The sequence below is a fragment of the Cyprinus carpio genome, chromosome A25, assembly GCF_018340385.1.
Source record: "Cyprinus carpio isolate SPL01 chromosome A25, ASM1834038v1, whole genome shotgun sequence".
Classification (NCBI taxonomy): Eukaryota; Metazoa; Chordata; class Actinopteri; order Cypriniformes; family Cyprinidae; genus Cyprinus; species Cyprinus carpio.
The window spans coordinates 2,148,427-2,172,766 of NC_056596.1; the positions used below are offsets into that span (position 1 = coordinate 2,148,427).

General features: G+C 31.7%; 2 protein-coding genes across 2 annotated transcripts in view; one reads left to right on the forward strand and one right to left on the reverse strand.

Moving 5' to 3' along the window:
* The first annotated feature begins 1,433 nt into the window (after positions 1–1,433).
* On the forward strand, positions 1,434–16,287 carry LOC109098732 (secretory carrier-associated membrane protein 2-like). The gene is made up of 9 exons (XM_042715004.1): positions 1,434–1,597; positions 5,346–5,429; positions 5,690–5,758; positions 5,845–5,959; positions 7,102–7,230; positions 8,597–8,756; positions 11,435–11,536; positions 14,995–15,112; positions 15,189–16,287. The coding sequence occupies exons 1-9, from the start codon at positions 1,541–1,543 to the stop codon at positions 15,333–15,335; spliced, it is 981 nt and encodes a 326-aa protein (XP_042570938.1). The 5' UTR covers positions 1,434–1,540; the 3' UTR covers positions 15,336–16,287.
* Positions 16,288–18,874: 2,587 nt separating this feature from the next.
* The window catches only part of LOC109098733 (neogenin-like), a 113,547-nt gene continuing 108,081 nt past the window's right edge, over positions 18,875–24,340 (reverse strand). Inside the window, exons 24-31 of the mRNA XM_042715005.1 lie at positions 23,759–23,818; positions 23,542–23,683; positions 22,229–22,437; positions 22,069–22,143; positions 20,963–21,115; positions 20,014–20,259; positions 19,806–19,918; positions 18,875–18,958 (exon numbers count right to left, since the gene is read on the reverse strand). Of these exons, the coding sequence (XP_042570939.1) occupies positions 18,875–18,958; positions 19,806–19,918; positions 20,014–20,259; positions 20,963–21,115; positions 22,069–22,143; positions 22,229–22,437; positions 23,542–23,683; positions 23,759–23,818 (1,082 nt within the window). The remainder of the gene's footprint in view (positions 18,959–19,805; positions 19,919–20,013; positions 20,260–20,962; positions 21,116–22,068; positions 22,144–22,228; positions 22,438–23,541; positions 23,684–23,758; positions 23,819–24,340) is intronic.

Genomic DNA, 24,340 nt, shown 5'->3' on the forward strand with positions numbered 1-24,340 from the left:
TTACCTAAAGAACAAGGCAACCTACATGGAATAATAATGAATGATAGAATGGATTATTAAATGAATATTTATAAATATATTTCACAAAAAGTACAACTACACAACTTGCATGGAATTAATGAATAATTGAACATTAATGAATATAAAAAAAAAAACAATACAACCTACATGGAACAACTGAATATTATAAATTACTAAGTGAATATTAATTAGTATATTTAGCCAAAAATATAACTACACGACCTAGATGGAATAAATTAATATTAATTTATATTATGGATTATTAAAAGAATATTAATAATTATTCTCAACAAAAACTACAACTACACGACCTAAATGGAATAAATTAATATTAACAAATATTTCTCACACACACATAAACACAAAACTCTTCATTATATTTAGTTTTTTATTACTACTCTTAGCATACTAATACTACTACTACTAATAATAATTTTATTATGATAATAACATAAATAGTAACAAAACAACAACAGCAATAGTATAATTATACACAAATGCATAATAATAATAATAATACTTTTATGCAATAATTAAACAACAATAATAATAGTAATTATAATTATTATTTTAGATAATATCAAAATATTATAGATAATATTATAGATAAATATATATTAATTATTTATATTTAAACAGTTTGAATATCTCTTCATTATATTTTGTTTTTATTACTACTTTTAAACAAAACTAGTTAACAAAACTAATAGGTTAAATATATATAGCATTATTTATATTTATTATTTTCACATTAAATAGAGATAATTTCATTCAGTATAATTAAAGTACTTCAGCATTAATTAGTATAAACAGCATTTAACAAAGTGTAACCGGTTAAATTGTGCAAACTATAAAATAAGTAAATGCATATGCAATAACAGCCTTTTTGCTTTACATGTTTTTACAATATTAATAATTCTAAAATAAATGGCATTGCTTTTTCCATCCTATATTTGCAATGCAACAATAAGGCAAACACAACATATTTACATCTGACAAAGAATGAAGTGAGAAACGAAATTAGACAATTTCATAGCAAATAAATTATATCAACACAATGCATGTATTTTTAATCATTAAAAAAACTTATATATAATACATTTCTTTAGTATAATTATATTCAAAACAATAGGAAGAAATAAATTCGCCAAGAAAAGTGCGATAATTAAATTATGCAAAGATGAAATAAGACAATAATTATAAATAATCAGAAACTAACTAAGTGGTATAGTTTCCCTTCAAAAATAAAACATGCAAAACTGAAGAAATATTACAAATCACCACACATTTAAGAAAGAAAGAAACAACAACTCTAAGAGGATCAAATCAGCTGACAGTCAGAACATTTCATAATCATAATCAAGTCAATATATAAAAAAAAAAAATCGTCTACGTCGCCGGATGACGTCACGACGCACGCGCGTCACGCTCTCACTACGGAAGTGCAGAAGGGAAACAGCAACGGTCGCAGCACGGTGCCGCTCGGTTTGGACTCTAAAGGCGGATAAAGGCCATCATAATGTCGGGATTTGACTCAAACCCGTTTGCAGATCCAGTCGACTTCAATCCCTTCCAGGTGAGACCCGAGCAGTTCCCAGGAGAAGCGCTTTCAGCTGGAGTTTAGCGCAGTTCAGCAGGGTTTGTGATGATGATGATGAGAGTTTTGGGTCAGATGAGTTCGGTTCGGCTGGTGACGTGTCACGCTCGCTGATGGCGGTAGGTAGTTGGTTAGTTAGTTAGTTAGTTAGTTAGTTAGTTGTCGCTGGTGAAGGGTGTGGTGACACGCTGAAGGCCGGAGCGCCACTCCTATTAATGTCACAACCGGCTCTGATCCGCTGCGATTCTCACGAGGGCCGCGGGATCAATGCATCATCAGAGGAAACGCAACTGATCAGGACACGCATGCGTTCTGCACAGCGTGTTTCGTGTTAGTAACCGACATAATGCATGTTCCATTTTAAGTGAAAACAATAACAAACATGACAATGCAGAAAGGTCGGGATCTCATCTCACAGCGGTGACAAATAACACGTTTTTTTTTTGTATATTTAATGTATATTTCATGTATTTTCTGTTGCATTTACACACATTTTTTGCAGTTGATTTCAATAATCCTGCTGTGTGACAAATGCACAATTTATAAAGTAAAAATATGGAATGTAATAATATGACAATAATTAGAAAATATTTAATAAGCAAATATTATATATGTTGCATTACATATTGATTTTAATAATTATAATAATATTTCTATTTTTTAGTTTTTTTATTGGGTTTTTGACAGGGTTTTTGAGTTTTGATATTTTTATTATATTTTGACAAATGCACTTTTAATCATATATATATATATATATATATATATATATATATATATAATTAAAAGTTTTGATACATATAATATATATAATGATTATTAATGTTTAAAAATATTGCATGTACTCTCGATTTATACTCATGTTGTAATTTAGTAATAGGAATATTAATAATAATAGTAATTTAGTTAATATTATACACACACATTATTATTATTATTATGAAATTATAGCATGCTTAAATACTGATACTAATTTAACTATTAAATATTTTAAGATTTTTTAAAATGTTTTTACATTTAAAATGAACTTTATTGCAATTCTGCATGCTTAAAGGGGCCCTCAGACCAATTTTTTTTTAGTATTTATTTTTTGCATTTAGCTGAGAAAATCTGAAAAGAAAGCTGCTGACAGTTCGTTATGCGTCATCTGAAAGTGTCAGTCTTTCAATTCAATTCAGAAAGCTGGTTTCTATGTAGATAGCTAGCTATTTGAATAAGAGCACCTCTGAGACATACAGAGATATATCCACGTGTCTTGTGGCGACGCCCTACGGAAGAGGGGGCGGGGCTAGGAGTAGCTCATTATTATTTAAAGAGACACAGAAACGGAACGAGGTAAAAAGTTTTGTTTTACACGACCATTGCCGTTTTTTTAAACCAAAGACCCTAAAGAATCAAACCAACTTGTGGAAAATGGGCATCCGATGTCCCCTCTAAAAGGTTTAGTGTGCAATTTCATGTTTTAAAAAAATAAAGAATAAATAAATAAATAATATAGGTATTCATATGTTATAATAATTGTGATATGGATATATTCTAAAATAATATTAATTCAGTTATTCTGTATTTAATTTAAGACTTTTTAGCATCTATAATAAAAGTCTCTTAAGCGCACCAAGGCTGCATTTATTTGATGAAAATTTCTGTAAAAATCGTGAAATATTATTACAATTTAAATAACTATTTAATTTTATGGAATTATGTTCCGGACAATATTCTAAAGGAATTGCAAATTGCATTTTCAGTTTGTAAATGCATACAATGAGACATAATCCAAATGCAATCGCACATTTGTGTTTTCATTTTTCTTTTCTGTGTGTGGAATAGCAATAGAAATCACCCAGTTGCTATTTCACTTTCTCCGTGTCCTGCTCCAACCCTCAGAAGGACGATATTCAAAAGGAATGGCAAGGGTAACCCACACATTCATTCGATGCATTCTTGAGTCCAGTCCAGAGTTTCCCAAGCACCCAGTACATGACTCGATACCAATCCACATCCAGTCAGAGAAGTTCTCTTTTCGCTTCTTTTTTCAGGTTGACAGGTGAACATACAATCAGTTCTGGATCCTTGACTTTGTTTGAAGTTAAAAAAAATTAAATTAATTAATTAATGAGCATGATTGTATTGCGAAAATGGATAAATTCCCTATTTTCCTCATTGGAATGGATGCTCTGTTTTCTGCAAGAAGTGGGCGTGGCATACTTTCCCACTATATCGATAAACCCCGCCCTCAAGAGTGATTGACAGCTGACTGCGTTACGAACTGGAAATGCAAGTGCAAACGGGATTGCGATTCCAATTTAATCTTGTAAGGGTTGGAGCAGGGCGTGGAGAAAGAGAAATAGCAAATAGGTGATATTCTATTGCTATTCCAAAATGACAGAAACATATCTCGTAATACATTGGAAATTAAATTGCAATGTATGCATCCATAAACGCAGTTGCAAATACAATGAATGAGGGTCTTTCTGCTTTGGAGGATGAAGGAAGTTCTCTGTGTCTTTTGGTAAATATTACTTAAGTCCTGATGGACTCGTGCCACACCGGATGGGATTAACGAGTGCTGGAGATTCACATTAATAATCAGTCAACACTCGCGCTCTTCTGGATGAACTTTGGACAGATACTGAGATTGTGCTGTTCTCGTCTGCCTGTATCAGAGAATAACTCACGCTTGAACTCTTTAGGCATTAGTTCAGATGTTTGACTGGACAGCTCACATCTGCATCTGTGGCTGCTGTGGTTTGAAATTAATGGACAGTATGAGCTGAATTAGCGAGTGCGGAAGGATCTGTGCTGGGTTCAGGATTCTGGTTCCTCGTTTTGACCGCAGAGGCATCTGAAATATCGTCAGATGATTGTGACCTATTTAACTCTCTGGAATGATGTAATTGAGGCATGCGAGTCAAAACCTGTGGCCTTCGGCTGCTCTGGATCCATGACGTTATATCAAAAAATATTATATTAAATATTAGAAACATTAATTAATATGAAAGCATATTATAATTTTTATATTAGCATATTATATAAATGAAATTATTAATTAATATTATGTATTGAATATATATATATATATATATATATATTGTGCTCCTGTAGCTCAAGTGGTAGAGCATTGCGTTAACAAGCGCAAGGTTGGGGGTTCGATCCCCGGGAACACATGATAGGTAGAAATTGATAGCCTGAATGCACTGTAAGTCGCTTTGGATAAAAGCGTCTGCTAAATGCATAATTTTTTGTTGGATTTGATGGAATGAATGCACTGTAAGTCGCTTATATATATATATATATATATATATATATATATAAACACAATTTATTTTTTCAGTTAGCTGAAATAAGTATAATTAGTTTTTTTTTACTATATATATTAATATATTATATATATTAATATTTGTATTAGTGCGGGTCAAACGATTAATCGCAATCCAAAACATGCACACATGCATTTAAGAAAAATATTTTTGTTTATATAAAAATATTAATATTTATATAATACAAAATATATATATATATACACAGATGTAAATATTTTTTTTAAAATGTATGTTTGTGTGTTTATATATACATAATAAACAAATATACAGAGTACACACATTTTGTAAACAAAAACTTTTATTTGGATGCAATCGCTTGACAGCACAAATTTTTATTAAACAGTAATAAGCAATTATTTATTGTGTGTGTGTGTGTTTATTAAATAATAAACATTTATCATCTCTTTCAGGATCCGTCTGTCACTCAGGTGACCAGCTCTGGAATCGATCACATTGAAAGTTTCTCTCCATTTCCTGATGGCAGCTCGGTGACGGTGAGTCTGCTGAACGTTATCTCAGTGACTGTGTAAGATGAGTAGATTTAGCTCTACGTTAATGCTCTGAACTCTGATGTAATAAAGCAGTACAGTACTCGAGGCCATGATTTTACCACGGTTAAAGTCATTTGTTTTATAGCTATATAGTAATGAAAGGCTTAATCTCCAACAGTAATATCATACAAAATAACAATGTTTTGTGTTTTATTATCAATTAAAATCCCATTAATTCACTTTTTTTTTTTTTTTTCCACCAGGGAAGCACCATCCCAGCCTCCAGCGCTCAACCTGCTGTGCTGCAGCCGTCAGTGATGTCCAGTCCTCAGGTCAGTCTCACACACACACACACACAGATGTGCTGCGTCTCTGCGAGTGTGTGAGGGTTGTAACCGGCCCGTGTGTGTCTTTGCAGGCCACGGCTGCAGCTGCGCAGGCCAGTCTGCTCAAACAGCAGGAGGAGCTGGAGAGGAAAGCAGCCGAGCTGGACAGACGAGAACAAGAGCTGCAGAGCAGAGGAGTGCCCACCGGTAACACCAGAAGACATCATAACACACGTTTTTAAGAGTTTTTAGATCATGGAAATTAAGTGTCAAAATATTAGATACCTGAATAAATAGTAATAAACATTTTCCCATGATGCAATGCGCCTGACTTCATCTTGCACTTTCAGTGTGATTAATAATCTAATAGTAATTACATCCCAAATTTTAATGCTCTTGACACATAATTTAATCAGAGTGGCACATACAAACTAAAACATAAGATAACTGGATGCTATTTGCTGAATTAGACATGCAAAGTTATCGTTATTATTGATAAACTTTTATAGTTTTTGTTAATATTTTGAATTAGATTTTTATTCTTTGTTTTCATTTTAATTTTATTTGAAATATTAGTATTTTTTTGTTTATGTAATTTTTAATAGTTTTTGTTTAAATATGCCTTTATAATTTTTTGTTACATTTTAGTTTTAGTTTTAATAATAATAGCATATAGTTAATATTAAAGTTAATTAAAACTAAAACCATAAAAAAAGCATTTTTTTTTTTTATTTTATTTTGTTTTTATTTATTTAATTAAATAAATAATAAAAGGAGGTAATAATGGTTTTTTTAAATTTTTTTTAAACACACAACACAATTACTAAAACTCCTTAAATTAAACAAATAAAAAAACAATTAATTAAATAAATAAATGCAAATTTATTATTAATAAAACTATAATAGCATCTCAACAATATTAAATGAAGACAGGTTTCAGTTATTTGTAGTACTGTACAATAAAGAAAGAAATGAGATTTGTCTTGTCATTAAAAATTGTATTAAAGAATACATTTTAATATAATAAAATATTATTTAATGATAATTAAATAAAATATTTTGTTAATGTATTAAGATCAATTTAATTAATATCTTAAATCAAATTAATTATTAATTTTTTTTTTTTTATTATTATTTCCAACTGGCACGTACAACTTTTAAAAATAATACTATATATTGCTCAGTATGCTAATATTCCATTCTGAGTTTGTTTACACTCATCTCAATTCATTCAGCTGCACAGATATCAACAGACTGTAGCACCTTTGTTTGTTGTTACTGTTGGACGAGTTGCTGCTGAGGATTGTGGGCTACGTGCGTCTGTCTCACCTCACACTCGTTCTCCTCAGGCAAACAGAACAACTGGCCTCCTCTTCCCAAGTTCTTTCCCATCAACCCTTGCTTCTACCAGAACTTCTCAGAGGAGATCCCGCAGGAACATCACAGACTCTGCAAAATGATCTATTACCTGTGGATGTGTGGGTTTACACGCCTCTGAGTTTTAAGTTTTAAGTTTGTTTTAACATTCATCTAACATTTAGATTTTATTTTTAACTTTATTTTAGTTACCCAAAGTGATTTTTTTTATATCTTATATCTTTTTTGAAACATATACCTTATTTTGATTGTCCCAAGTAATAATAATATCATCATAATAACTTTTCACCATTCAATCAATTTTCAATTCTCATTTTATTTTCATGTTGAACAAAAAACAGTATTATTTTAGTATTATTTGTTTAAAATTATAGTTTCTATTTTAATTTTTCAGTTTAATTATAATATTTTTAAATATAAAAATATAGTATTTAAATACAGTATATATTATAGTATATAGTATTTAAAAATAGTATTTTTTTTTACTGTGCATTTGTCATTTTTATTATAATTTAAACTTTTTTAATAACACTTATTTAATTGCATTTCAGTTTTTGTTTTAGTAGGTTTACTATGTGAACTTAAATCTATTTTGTTTTAGTTTGTTGCCATGGCAATATTTATAATTTTCATGTTAAAGTGTAAGTTCTTCATGTAATATTAATATTTTTATTTATTTATATTTTAGCTTTTTAACTGAAACTTGTTTTATTTCTGTTAGTTGCCAAGGCAGCATTTCTGATTTTTAAGTTTTAAGTTTGTTTTTAATTGAAGTTTTAACATTCATCTAACATTTAGATTTTATTTTTAACTTTATTTTAGTTACCCAAAGTGATTTTTAATAGTTTTTACTAACTCTTTTGAAACATATTGCTTATTTTGATTGTCCCAAGTAATAATAATATCATCATAATAATAACTTTTCACCATTCAATCAATTTTCAATTCTCATTTTATTTTCATGTTGAACACAAAACAGTATTATTTTAGTATTATTTTCTATTTTCATTTTTCAGTTTAATTATAGTATTTTTAAATATAAAAAAATAGTATTTAAATACAGTATATATTATAGTATATAGTATTTAAAAATAGTATTTTTTTTACTGTGCATTTGTCATTTTTATTATAATTTAAACTTTTTTAATAACTTTTATTTAATTGCATTTCAGTTTTTGTTTTAGTAGGTTTACTATGTGAACTTAAATCTATTTTGTTTTAGTTAGTTGCCATGGCAATATTTCAAATTTTCATGTTAAAGTGTAAATTCTTCATGTAATATTAATATTTATATTTTTGTATATTTCAGTTACCTAAAATAGTGTTTTAGTGTGTGTTTTTTTTTTTGGTTTTTTTTTTTTTTTTTTTTTTTTAAGTAAGCTATTTTTAGCAGTTAATTAGGTTTAGTTATGCATTATTATTTAATACAATATACTGTATAATATTTGTGTGTGTGTGTGTTTGCAGGGCAGTGTGTGACGCTGTTTCTGAACATTCTGGCCTGTCTGGCTGAGTTCACCACTAACAAAGACGCAGGCGTGGACTTCGGCCTGTCCCTCCTCTGGTTCATCCTGTTCACTCCCTGCTCCTTCCTGTGCTGGTTCAGACCCGTCTATAGAGCCTTCAGGTGAGTCTGCAAATGACTGATCAGATCACGCTGTTAGGATTTCGTGTTTACTTCACTTTGATGATTGATACAGTTCTGACAGGTTCTTCAGTTTTGAGGATCTATTATGAATATTTGTCACCCAGGAGCACAAAAGCAGTGTTAAGTCTCTGAGGTATATTTGTAGCAATAGACAAAATACATTGTATGAGTCAAAATTATTGATTTTTATTTTATACCAAAAATCATTAGGATATTAAGTAAAGATCATGTTCCATGAAGATATTTAGTAAATTTCCTACTGTAAATATATCAAAACTTCATTTTTGATTAGTAATATACAGAGCTGGGTAGTAACGGATTGCATGTAATCTGGATTACGTAATCAGATTCCAAAACTCAAGTACTTGTAATTAGAGTAAACTACTTTTTAAAATACTCGTAATCAGACTACAGTTAGCTTTTTTATGGATTACATGATTACATTTAATTTACACAATGGTAATAAGTTGTTCACAATTCACTGATTCTCCTAAATTTAAATTTTTTTTTTTACGTTTATATTTTTTCCTATTAAACCTGCCACATATATACGTTCGTGATTCTTCGAGTTTTTCCGGCGGAGAGGGGGAGGGGTGTCAGAATCGCGCTCAGAAGAAATCAGTAACAACATAATGGAAAATGGAGGGGAACACAGCCTTTAATATGTTCTTTAATATATTTTTTGTAATGTTGATTTTTCTTTATTGTTACTACCTTCAAGTGTTTTGAGATGAAATATTTAACTTAGATATGGTCTTTAATATATATATATATATATATTGTGTGTCTTTTCCTCATTGTTACTACGCACTTAAAATGTTTTGAGATGGATAGAAATTCCATTGCTGTGTAAATTTAGTCTTTTTCAAAATTCATGTTTGCAATGTAGCTATTTTTTTTATGTTTTTCATTGATACATTCATATACACTTCTAGTGTTTTATTAGATTAAATATTTGACCTGGCAGTGATATTGCTCTGAATTTCATGTTTTTTCAATATTGGTTTTTGTAATGTAGCTGTTTTCTAAATTTACTTAATTCTAAGTAAATATCCTTTAAAATCATAAGATGTGATTTTGTTTTATTCAGTGTTGCTAGCAAACACTAACAGCAAGGTACATTAGTGTTAGTATTTTTTAAGTATTAACTGTCCATACATTGCACTTGAAAAAGAAGCTATTGTGGCTCTTGTTGGTGAATTAAATATATATTTTTGGAATATATTTTTTCTTTTTATCTGTCAAAAAAGTACAAGATTAGACTAATTCAATATATGTGATATCAAATAAGGGTTAGCACAAATGTAATCTAAATGTAATCCAAAAGTAATCAGATTACGTTACCAAAAATGTGTAATCTAAGAGATTATATTACTGACTACAAATTTTGTCATGTAATCTGTAATCAGTAACTGATTACAATTCATAAGTAATCTACCCAGCTCTGGTAATATACATTGCTAAGAATTAATTTGAACAACTTTAAAGATGATTTTCTCAATATTTAGATTTTTTTGCACCCTCAGATTCCAGATTTTCAAATAGTTGTATCTCAGACAAATATTGTCCTCCTAACAAACCATACATCAATGGAGAGATTATTTATTCACCTCTCAGGTTATGTATAAATCTCAATTTCGAAAAATTGGCACTTAATACAGGGTCATGTATTTGTATACTATTTTGTTATTTATTAATATTTATAATTAGCTTTTTATATTTTCAGTTTTCAATTTTGAGATTATTAAGAACCATTTTTATGAGACCCTCTGGAATATGTGTACACTATTATAGTGTTTATTAATATTTTGAATTAGCTTTTATTTTTATATTTCCAGTGATCATTTTATTTTAGTTAACATTTTAGTCATTTTCTCATCTTTATTAATTTTTTTTTTAATATTTAGCTTATTATCTTTCATTTATTTCAGTTTTAGTCATTTTAGTTTTTGAACTTAAACTTATTTAATTTCAGTTTCACTAACATCTTTAATTTTGAGAATATTATTATGATATTTGTACACTATTATAGTGTTTATTAATATATTAATATTAGTAATTTTATATATTTTGTCATTTTTATTTATTTATTTATAATTAATTTATTTTTTATTTTATTTATTTTTTAAGAAATAATAAATAATATTTTTTTACATTATAAATAAGTTCCGCTAAAATCAATATTTAATGTGCACGTAAAAAAACAATGTGAAAAGAACCCGTCTATTAAATATTATTATGATATTTGTATACTATTATAGTGTTTATTAATATATTAATATTAGTAATTTTATATATTTTTGTCATTTTTTTAATTTTGCTTTAATTAATTAATTTATTTATAATTAATTCATTTTTTATTTTATTTATTTTTTAAGAAATAATAAATAATTTTTTTTACATTTTAAATAAGTTCTGCTAAAATCAATATTTAATGTGCACGTAAAAAACTATGTGAAAAGAACTCGTGTCTATTAAATAAATATAGAATATTTGATTTAGAACAGTTAGAATTTAAGTTTTAGTAATTTTAGCATGTAAACAAACTTTATCTGTTTTATTTTCAGCTATAGGCAACATTTCTGATTTTCTGAATGTTTCAGTTTTTCAACATGATTCTGTCTTTTCAATAATTAATATATTGATTTCTTTTTCAGGTCTGACAGCTCCTTCAATTTCTTCGTGTTCTTCTTCGTGTTCTTCGCTCAGATCGCCGTGTCTGTGATTCAGAGCGTGGGCATTCCTAGATGGGGCAACAGGTACAGTATACATCAGTGCTGAGATCCCTCTATACAGCTTCCCCTGTACTTCATTCTGGATTACAGTAATTCATTACTAGTGTAAGTTAAGCCAATAATACGAGTTAGGGAGTATTAAAGGAATATTTGACTCAAACTGTGTTGACTAAGCGTCTCTGAGCTGGACGTTTGTGTTTCTCCTGTGTGACAGATGACTTTCTGACGCTTGGCTCTCTCTTCTGTCTCTTTGACGAGTGTCTGTTCCTGCACTAACGGTTTTCTGCTGCTGGACTTCCTTTAAAACTCTTGCTTCCTGTCTGAAGTACGTCCTCTTGTTCTTTAAACTTCTTGCGTTATGTTTCCTCTTAGAGCAGCGCTTGTCGAGCTTTGAATCCCTGATAGAGACATGCTTGATTTCGCAGTTCTCTTCCATTAATAACATTATCTTCTCGAATCTATTGTGAGAATATTGTTATGAGACTCTCTGGAATTCTTGGACTGATTCAGATTGATGGGTTAAAAAAAATATGTATTTTTATATATGCATATTATTCACAATTTTATAGAATATAATTAGAATATATTGTTTTAAAGCGTATATATAACTATATTCTGTAAAATTAAAATCCAAAAAAATAAAAACTATTCTCAAACTTGTGTTTTTCGTATATACTATATTTGTTACAATATTTATTTTTTATTATATGCATTTTAAATATTTATAATAATATAAAATGTAATATATTTTATACATTGAAATGAAACATTTCAAAAACAATATATTTTTTTTATATATTTATTTAAAATATTTGTTATATGTTTTGGATTTTTTTAAATTATTTGTTTAGAATTTTCTTCTAAATATTTTTTTCATATATCTATATATCTATATCTATATATATGTTTGTGTGTGTTAATGCATATACAAATCAAATTCTTGATAGGACTAGGTGTTTCAATCCCTAACAATTCAGCACAGTACTAGCCTTGACTACTTTGGAGAAATCAATCCCTCCCAAGGGACTGTGAGCTCCACAATGAAGACACAGTGGCAGGAGTTTGACCTGAGAACCAGATCTGGAAGCAGATTGGTCACTGCGGTTTCGGGTAGGAAGGTTAGTCTCTGGTTTAGGTCATTTGTCAGTCCCTAGCTGTATGCATGGGAAAGTGTTAATTGGCCACATGAGACGGGGCAGCAACCCAAACTGGAAGCACCACAACTTCAACTTTCCAGGGAGAGCAGTGCTGTTAATTTTCTTGAGGCCACTAATTGTCAAGCTTATTGCATAAGTTGTTCCACCTGTTAGGAGTCTTTGAGATCTGCTGTGTACCAATGCTTCCAAGGCTTTAGATTGAGTTCTCCTAAATCGCTGGTATTGACTTTCCATATATGCAGAAACTCTTGTTGGTAAGTCGGCCTTTGAGAATGGAGATACTGCGACATTTACTGGGTTGAGCTCCACTCGTGCCCACTGGATGTTTTTTTTTTTGGGATTTTGTCCAGTAGGCGATTGGCATGCCAAAGGCATTAGCAAGATCCAGAAAAACCACATGCCAGTCATTCTTTTCCTTCTTAGCTGGTGCCAGATGGCATTGGCGTGTTCCAAGCATCCTGAAAAAACACCTATCCCTGCTTTTTGCACTCAGGTGTCCATGAAGTTGTTATTCTGCAAGAAAGCTGAGAGCCTTTGGGCCACAACACTGAAGAAAATCTATCCTTCCACATTTAAGAGGTTCATTTGAGGAGTTTTTCTCCTTGGGAATCAGGAACCCCCCTGCCCTTCATCATCCCTTCGGTATAACTTGCTTTTTCCATGCCACAGTCATTCATTTCCAAAGATGTTTCAGGACCCCGAGGGTGTTCTTGTGAAGCCTAAATTGAACACCATTAGGCCTGGGGTTTGATGCTGAACTTGCCCTCTTTCCTGTGCTCTCAACATGAACTTGTGTCCATCTGATGCTCTGGTGGTTGGATTGGTGGCATGTCATCTGGAACGGTAGTTGATTCATGGCTCTGCTTGTCAGAATAGGTCTTCCTCAGGTGCACCTCGAGCTCCTTTATAGGTACCTTAAGGCTCCTGTTTTTGTTCTCGCCAATGAGGCATTCTACAAACTTAAAAACGTCCATGTAGAGGTACGGCTTGGTGATTTTTCTGATTTTATCGATTTTTTTGAATTTAATTTTTTGCCACAGTTTGATTTTTTTTTATAAATTGAGAAATCACAAATTTGAATAGAAATATTACCAAACAAGATTTAGACATTTTGACAATATGCAAATGTTAACAGTAAAGGATTCAACCGCTCATGTGTGACACGCTCTGTGAAGGACCAGAAGTTGAATATATCAAGCCGCTCATACAGAATACGCTTTTGTGTGGAATAGGAAAAAATGCAGGAAGATGGTACTTCTTTTAACTTAACGCTACTAGAATATTATAAGACTTCCTAGAATATTCCTTTGTATGCACATATTTGTAGTAACAGTGCATCGTTTAGAAGGAACAAACTAGGGCCGGGACTCGATTAAAAAAATTAATCTAATTAATTAGAGGCTTTGTAATTAATTAATCGAAATTAATCACATTTTAATCGCATATAAATATTTGACCTGAGTAATTTTTTTCACATGGATTTATAGTATACCATTGAATAATGACTGAATACGTAAGCTTAAGCAACAAAATATTGTTTATTTTTGTTCAACCAAGTCTAGCAGACCAGTGCAATTTTTGCCATTAAGTGTAGCAATAGCATATTTAGAAACAATTTAGAAACTCAGGTAGCTTATAGGTGCTGGAACCTTCTATAAACTGTTTTTAAGTAAAACACAATACTGTCAATTACATTCAGAGCATTGGAAACCCTGACTATTAGAAAACATCTCTCTGTTGCTTCAGAGGCCATAACATACTAAGTCCAACTCTCAATGACCTTGGCCAAAACAATAAAGAGTTCAACATAAAGTGCCAGTTGCACCAACAAAATAATACATAGTTCAACATAAAGTGTACCATTTAAAATAAAATTAAAAAAAGTGCCAGTGATTGACCTCAGTCCCCATTCTTCCAATATCCTGATGAAAAATAAATCTCTCTGTTGCTTGGACCACTGTTTGATCAACATTTCAGTAACAACAACCCCCATCCATTCGTTTTTTATAACAAAATTTCCCCTCCAAGGGGCCAACCAAAGCGGTCTCGTCTGCTTCTTCGTTCATGTTCACTGTGGTTTGTTGTTGTCTGAAGTCATGAACGCTAGTTGGTGCTCCAGTATAATCGGTCCGCCGAAACTCATCCAGTGAGAAACGTTCCGCGTTGCAAAAATAAGTTATTAAAAATGCGGAATTTTTTTTGTGTAATTAATTGATCTTAATTAACGCGTTATTTTTTGTGTAATTAATTAATCTCAATTAACGCGTTAAAGTCCCGGCCCTAGAACAAACATAAAATTGCTTAATCTGTTTATTTTGATTGCAGCGGCTGGATTACTGCCATAGCAGCGATTGGCTATAACAGAGCGGTGGGCATCATCATGATGGTGGTGGCGGCTTTTTTCACAGCCACTGCCGCACTGTCGGTCATTTTACTGAAAATGGTAAGTAGCTCACGATTTCTGAGTGAAAACCTCTGGTTCTTTGGATTCTTGGGTCATTGGTGCGATTCTTTTCCAGGTTCATTCCCACTACCGTCGCACTGGTGCCAGTTTCCAGAAGGCGCAGCAGGAATTCTCCCAGGGCGTCCTCACGAATCCCACCTTCCAGACCGCAGCCGCCAGTGCAGCCACCTCGGCCGCCCAAAACTCTCTGCCGAGGCACTAGAACCAGGAAGCACCACCGAGATCCCAAATCTGTTCCCTCACTGTTCCAGCGGTCCACACAGAACCCAAAGCCCAGCTACGCTCCCAAACGCTGCCCTTCTTCACCTGCTTTGGTCCTGGATCTCGATTTGGTTCCGCTTTGGACTGCAGAGGCACTACTTCTGTTTTTATTTTTTTGTTTTGAAGCAGAAGGTATGAAGCTGAAATGTTCATCAGTGTGTTTGTATATTTGTACGTATGCAAAAAATCATTTCCTGTATCCTTTCTGATTTTGGTTATGCTGTATATAAAGTAATTTAAAATTTCCCCCTCATCCATAATAGTACAGAAGTCTCTTTAAATTAAAAAAAGGGATCGTGAAGGATCTCAAAACCTTCTCAAAGCAATGATTAGATGTTCATTTCATGAGAGTTTAGATGTTATAATTCTGCTATAATTTTACTAAAGGTTAGAGTTGTAAATAAAAGCTTTCATTCATATATCCTTAGATTTTCTGAAAACATTTCACAGTGCATATTAGTGCCAAAAAATATGTGCCAAGGATTCCACAGTGGCCATGTTTGCATAATTAGAATCTTGACGACCTCGGAATCTTGACGGACACAGATAACATTGCTGTTATTGTCTTGATTGTAAGACTGAAGGTGGGATGTAGCTTTTTGCATTGGGTTTGTGTTTTATTTTTTATAACCATGTAGAGCGTTGGTTTTTCCTCCCATGTGTACAAACGTATTTTAGGCTATTGATTGTAAACAGTCAAATCAAAATAGTTTTATTAGTATTCAGACTTAAAATTACATGAATGATTTTTTGAGCCTCAGAAAGTCTTAACTTTTGAAACAAGTGTATAAACTGGTTTTGCAATAAAATGTGCCACATAAAATGCCACTCGCTGGAAGGAGTGACATAATTTTGCATAAGTTTGAGCAAATAAAATTTTTCTGATGAACAAATTTTGTATTTTGTGTTTATGGTATCAAAGCAAAAGCAGTGCATTTCAAGTAGAATTCGAAGTCATGTGATCATATCAAACACAAGAAATTTCAGATGTCCTTTAGTAAGTTGTAGATGGACTTTAAAAAAATGGGAAAACATAGATTGTCCAATATGCCCAGTCATTGTTTTTGATCTACACAAGAATACTTTTTCTTCCAAACTTGAATCATGTAATTCTCTGAAATGTTAACTCTACTAGATTAAATCATGTGGGCGAATGTGAAACTATTAAGTAGGTTCAAAAGCACTTGAGTTTTGTTGACAACAGAAACTGTAGCTCCCAGCATGCTTCACATGGGACTTAAAATACATAGCAAAAATGTTTGAAATGAAGTATAGTGTTTTTAAGCAAAACGTGGGATGACTTGATAGTTTAATGTTCAGTTGTTGTGATTAGAAACCTGATTTACTCAAAGGCATTTAATGCTTAGTGTTTAGTTTGCTAATATTTGCTATTGCTAGCTAGTTTAAATATTGCAATTTAGTGTTGTGACAAAACTATGAAAATGAATAACTCATAACACATTAAGACCCCTAAATTGAATAATTTAAAAATAACTTCCATGAAGTTATGTAAACAAATTATGCTTATGTAACTTGATTCATGTGGAACTGATGATAAAATTATGTAAATTCAACACTTTTTCGAACTTTAGTCCCCTGTTCCTTGTTTCTAGCCAGCGGTGTCCCACAAGGCTTTGTATTCGGTCCAGTTTGATTTGGTCATAACGTTCTAATTGATTTATTTTTATCAATTTTTTATCCATCAATGATCTTCTAGATGAGCCAAGTATAAATTATCTTTCATAATTTGTGGAAAGTAATGAGCTACATTGGTAAATAATTTACAATAAATAATCATTCCAGTTTTTCTTCAACAACCATTGAACCGAAAACCACAAGTATCTTAAATATAAGCAATGTTTTCCAGCAAAAACCAAATCCAAATATGGTCTAATTTAATAATGCAACAAAATAAACAACAGTTAAATGTCTTTAAAACCAGTTGTTTACTTGTGACATCATTGTTACATAAAATAGGTTCATATTTCACATGGCATCAGCGATTCATTTCAAATTCAAAATATAAAAAGTGCAAATGACAGTTGATGGTACACCGACCATATAACATAGTTCGGTGTCTTTTTTTCCATTTTTTTTAAATCTTCCCCCGTTATTGTAAACACAAACAACAACTGTATTCATAAGCATACCTTGTTACAGCCACATTGACATTCATGACGCGAAAAACTGTACACGAGCAAGGCAGAGTTTGTCGCTGATATTTTCTTTCGCTCTTTCTTTGGGAGAAGGGATTGGCTAAACAGCACGGTGAAAACACAATGCAGAAAATTTAACCGTTCGTAACTAACATGGAAAATGTTTACAAAGCAATGTGTCGTCTTCATATAAAAACCAACAGAAAGATGAATATATATATATATATATAAAAAAATTCCTTTTTGAGAGTGTACAAAGTATTCACATAAGCAAACATTTGCAGTTTGTCATATATATATTTATATATAGCTCTCAAAGTACAAAATTCTGAGAGTCACTTGGCATTAAACTCCTTCATGATGAATCTCTAGGGCCCCAAACACAGGCATCAGGGTCCTGAGAAGAGGAACGTATATCTCCGTTCTCACAAAATCTCACGTTTGAGGAGTTTCTGAAGCACCAGACATCAACGTCACTCGATTCAGTCTGAATTAAGATGGTCATAAAGCGAGATCTGCAAGAAGTCAGTATGTCCATGTGGAAATTTCCAATGCATATTCAGACTTTAATGCTACCAGCGTGTGAGGACGAGAAATCTTAATTTCTCTCCAGAGATGAAACATTTAAATATGATTTAAGCCACTGCAAAAAAAATTCATGAAACATTCATGAGCAAACAAAAATAATTGTTCGTAGATTATTTGTAAATTGTTCAATAACTGTTCTTATGTAAATCACGACATTCAATTCTAATGCAAGACACTGAGAAAATGTCTATTTGACAATTTACGCAAGGATGGTTTTCTGAATGCAACATTTATGTGAGAATGCTTTCATGTTCATGATCCATGTACAAATTTTGGTTTAAATCGTTCATTATGTAAATTTTTGCACTGATGTGAATGCGACAATTTACATAAGAATGGTTTTATGCATAATTTTATGTATATTATTATGCTTAATTATTCTGCTTGCATTTCATGAATGAAGCCATGTGTTTTTGTGTTGTGAGGTTGTTTCTTAAGTGAAGTTATAAATTGATAAAACAGGCTAAAAATACAGAATATGCAAATACAATCCTCAAAAAAAAAAAAAAAAAAAAAAAATACATTTAAAAATATTTCTGTGCGGAACGGTTCATCCAAGTTGAGAAAATGGCATTGAGTTTTCATCGTTATACAGATTTCTCTGCCATGCAGGATGGAGAAGATGAAGCAGTGATCTGTTTTCAGTCATTCTCGAGGCTGATCTGAGATCAGCGTTAGTTTAATTGTACAGGTTGTTGTTGATTACTGGTTAAGCGGTTGAGTGGTTGGTGGCGGTTCAGTCCGTGGTGATGGCGTTCAGGTCCTTCATCAGACCCTCCAGGTGGGCCATTTCCTCCGAGAGTTCATCCGTCTCATACGTCTGAGAGAGAGAGCCATGCCAGAGGAGCCGTGTTAGAGTTAGGATTGAGGGATGCAAGACAACGGAGGGAAAAAAAGAGCCAAAAACAAAAGCAGAGAGAGGAGAAGTGACAGGAACAAGAGTGAGGGTATAAAGCAAGACGCTACAGCGCAACCTACAACAAAACAAACAAAAAACGCATGCATTTCAGAAGCGCTGCACAAATAAAAAAGGGGGAAAAAAATGTGCGTTTCATTTTTGGAGTTATTCGTTATACAAAATTAGACACAGAAAGACAAAACCATTCAAATTAAGCCAACCAGTGAGTAAAAAGAAAAGAAATAGGAGGAAAAAACAAAATTAAATTAAACATTCAAACTTTCGTATAATAGGACATCACACTTTTTTTGAAAAATGTAAAATATATATATAGTATATACATACCAACATACATACAACTACATACATACATACAATACATACATATATATACATATATATATTATATATATATATATATATAATATATATATATATAAAGAAATTGTATTATTTTAAATGTTTTAAAGTAGCAATTTTTTTACTTTTAATATGTTTTTTTTAAAAAAATTAAATTTTTTTTTTATTGTAGTTTTTTGGTAAACATATGTATATATATAATTTAAAAAAATCACATTGAGAACTGAGATCTTTTATTGCATAAACTAATGAGAAATTTATTTTTTTCACCAACCACACATAAATGTTGTTTTTTCAAAAACACAGACATACATTTATGTTGCTTAGATATTACTGTAGCCCAGTCTGTGCTGAATCAGTCTTATTAGACAGTCTTATTAGTCTTATTAGACACTTATTGGACACTCACCGTGTCCAGCATCGTGCTGGTTTCTGATTGGTCAGGAGCACTGGGGACTGTTACTGCCATCGGAGCTCGAGCTCGAATTAATGTCCCGATAGACGCTGTCTTCACGCCGGGCACTGAAACACACCGTAACATGCTATGAGCTCCACAACCAACCACATTCATGTCTTGGTGTGCATGTTATTTAGGATTGAATAACCAGGAAGCAGACCAGGCTGTGCCAGCAGAGGGGTGCTGGGTAATGTGGTCTCGTAGGTGGGCGGGTTATGGGTGGAAACAGTGATGGCTGGAGCGGCGAAGCTCTTGAGTGGGTGTGTGGGCCGAACGTGGGCCGTCGGTGGGTTTATGCTCGGCTCTTCTTTGATCAGTGCCTCTGTCTTCTGATGCTCAGCTGTAGTGCTGGGCTGACTGGGGGCAACCGGAGGTTCAGGTGCAGGGGGCTGATTCCTCACAGATTCTACACACATACACGGAAAAAATCTTTCTTATAGAAAAATTTTCATATCTCTGTTTTATATACATATATGTATGTATAGAGAGAGAGAGAGAGAGAGAGCTGAACAAAGACAGGAAAAAAATAATTTCAGAAAATAATAAAATGATGTATTTAGGTTTGTAGTTAAGTATTTGTATATGCATTTATGTATTTAATAAGTGTTTGTATTTAATTATATGATTAATATTTACATTAATATTATTTTATTATATTTATGTGTTCATGGGTCAAAGCTTGGGGTTTGAACAAAAAACAAAAAACTAAAATAATTTATTTTAAATATAAAAAATATAATTTTCTTAGAGAGAAATTTATATATTTTTTTTTAAATATTAAAATTATTTTTTTCTTAGCATTTATTATTTTATATAAAGTTGTATATATTATATATATATATATATATATAAATTAAATACATTTATTATTTTAAAAATAAATAATTTTATTTTTAATTCTAATTAAATATTAATATAAATATAAAAAACATTATAACAATATTTTGTATGTATTATATTACACATTTTTTTTACTTAAATGTTTATTTAATTAATTATTTAATTAATGTACTATGGTGTCCATTGAAGTACCCAGCAGAACCATGCAAATGCCATGATGTAGATATACCCTCTGACTGCATCCCTGTAAAGCAGCGCTGCGCTCTCACCTGCAGACGGAGGCCTGTCTGAGAACACACTCGGCGTGGCAGGCGCTCTCAGGCTGATCTGGTGATGAAGGTAGCCGCGAGGCGGGAGGTGATAGTGATGATGATGGTGATGAAGATGATCGAGGGAATGGATGGGGTGAGCGCTAATCACAGCTGAGACACACACACACACACACACTGAGAAAAAAAAAAACACAAAAAAAAAACACACACACACACACAGTGAGCTTGACATGAAAAAAGGTTGGTTAAATAAGTGAGTTGGTTTGTTTTATTTATTCTGCATAGATAGGATAGCTTACAAAGGCAGCATTCTAAATGAAATGCAATCTTATAAGTGAGTGATATGGAGCACCCTACATCGGCAGCGACTGTGTGCATCACATAAAGAAAAGTAGTTGTATTTTTTTACTACGTTAAAATTACAGTTCTGAAAATAAAACAATATATCCAAAATAAAATAAAAGTTTAATTATAATAAAAACTATAATTAATAAAAAAGTTTAAGCTTATAGTTTGAAAAGCATTTATTGTTTTTTACAGTTAAATTTCTTTATATAATATATTTTATATTTCTTGATTTTATTTGCAGAATTTATTTAGGTAATTATTTTATTTTGTTACTGATTTATTGATAATTATATATAAGTACATATAAATAAGTATATAAAAATCTAAATATATAGTCAGGTGTTAGTATGTTGCTCTATGAAACATAATAAACAGAAAGCACATGCAAATATTTAGTAAAATTAAACTGAACTGTTAGATTGAATGAAATAGACATTCATCATAATTTCTCTAAAATCCTCCGCCATCACGAACAGATCTTTTATAATGTAATGCATTATGGGCTGCTTTGACTAGAAAGGATATATATGCAATATGCAAATATATGCGATCTTAAAAGACAACGTGACATTGCTGTCTATCTGTACTGCGAGCACATCTTATGATCTGAAAGAGCTGTTCAGGACAGAAGCTCACTAGGTTTGGATGTAGTTTTCTAGATTGACACAATATGAATGCAACATGAAAAGCACAGGACAGGCTGAGATGGCGCGGGACGATCAGTGATGTGCACTCTTTGCTTGCTCTTCACTTACGCTGAGGAGGCTGAGAGTCGAACGGCATCATCATTTTGGGTCTCCCTCCCCTCCGACTCTCCTCCGCCTCATGACCTGCGCACACAGAAACGCATTCATGTAACAGACTGGGTCCTGGACGCTGGGTGAGGGGTAGACGAGATGAAGCGGAGGCTCTCACCCCGTCTCTGATGGCTGGGCTCCGCGGCGGGGTCCTGGGCGGTCCGCGGGATGGGCGTCTCTGTCATGACGGGGTTGGGCTCGGGTGATTTGTCCATGGGTTTGAGCTCCAGACGCTCGTGATGGATCCACAGATCAGGAGGATTTAGGTCTTTAGATGAATTCTTGTACTTGTGCGAGCCGGTGCTGGACTTACAGGCCGCACGTTTCCTGAAATCAAACACACTTAAATATTAAAAAAAATAATAATAATAATAATTAATAATTTCTTGAATATTTAATATTTTATTTGTTTTATATTTTACAAATTTTATATACTATGCATATATATATAGATATATAAAACAAGGGCCGTTGTTAGGTACGATGCGAAGCGGAGCTCATCTGTTATAAATTCACTGTAAACCACGGCTTCATGGGGCTTATTGGTATTATAAAACGGTTATTCCATATAAGGTTTCACAAAATAAAACAGAGAAAATAAAGTGTAATGATATTATTAAAAACAGTATTCTTCCACCAAACAAAGTAGTTCCTCAGAAACTGTTGTGGTTGCTACAAAGTGGTTGCCGAGCAACACACAGAAGTAAACAAAGATGTATCTTTATAGTGTAATTTAAAACAGCTTCGAACGCGGCTCAACCAATCAGAATCAAGGAACGGAACTCTCCGTTTTATAAAGTAGATTCATTATATCGATGTTACTTTACACTATATATGTGTTACATTTTGAAAATTTCAGTTTATGACACTTTAGAATAATTTCATAGAGAGATCTGACACAACAAAACGTTAAAATAATAATAATAATAATAATAATTTTAGCTTTGTTTTATTGGTTAAATTATTTTTATCTCATTAAAATGATCTTTTTGATGTCTTATGAAATTTATTTTTGTAATATCAAATATATATCATATATTAAATATATACTATTATTAATACATTTTTTTAAAATATAAAATACTACTAAAATAAACATTTTAAATGAGGATTGAAATATTAGCGTAACATTAAAGTGCCACATTTTCATTTCATTTAAATAGGCAGTAATTTAATATTTTAATAACATTCAAATACGGGTTCCTTGTGACAGAATAACAACAATCACGATGAACTGAAGTCAGATCCTGCATCATTACTGAGATCTTTTTCTGTACTTTTAATTCTTCATTCATGTTGTAGTGTATTACGGTGATTTTTTTTTAAGTTAGTTGGGAGGTTTTTGGGCTCTGTGGGTGTTGTAAAATTATTATTATTATTTTTTTTTTATATTTTTTTTTTTATTTTAATTTTTTGTGTTGTGAAGAGAACAATTCTTCTTGTGTTGTGTTTTGGCGGCGCGTGCACAGGACGGCCCCCGCGATCACAGCGATGATAGTGAACACACCAACAGACACGATCACCACGATCACCAGAACACGCTTCTCCTGGCGGCCCGTGATGCCTGGTTTATCTGACACACACAGACGAGACAGAGTTACTCCACCGCAGGTCCTCATGAGGTCACATGACTGTCTTCAGAGTTTACCCATGTTTGATCCGATCCCGTGCTCCGGGAGGGTCGGGTGACCGGGTTTGACTTGCAGCCCTACAGACAACAGCCAAGTTATTTTAACTGAATATATTTATTTTATATTATATATGCATTTTATTTAATATATTTATAGATTCTATATATTTGACTTATTCAAATAAATATAAAATAAATTCTAATTTCAAATATTTAGCAAAATGATGTTGTGTATTAATTGTATTAATATTTAAAAATATTTAAAATTATTATAAAATACACACACACACACATATATATATATATAAAATTATATAGACTTTTTATTTAATGATAAACATTAATAAATATATAAAACTAAATTAAGTGTATACTTATACACACACACAAATATATTTAACTTGAAATTCAAATAAATTTAAATTTAACTTATTCAAATAAATATAGAATACATTTTAATTTCAATTATTTAGCAAAATGATGTTGTTTATTAATTGTATTAATATTTAAAAAATATTTAAAATTATTATAAAATACACACACACACACAAAAAAAAAAAAAATATTTTTTTTTTATATTATATAGACTTTATTTAATGA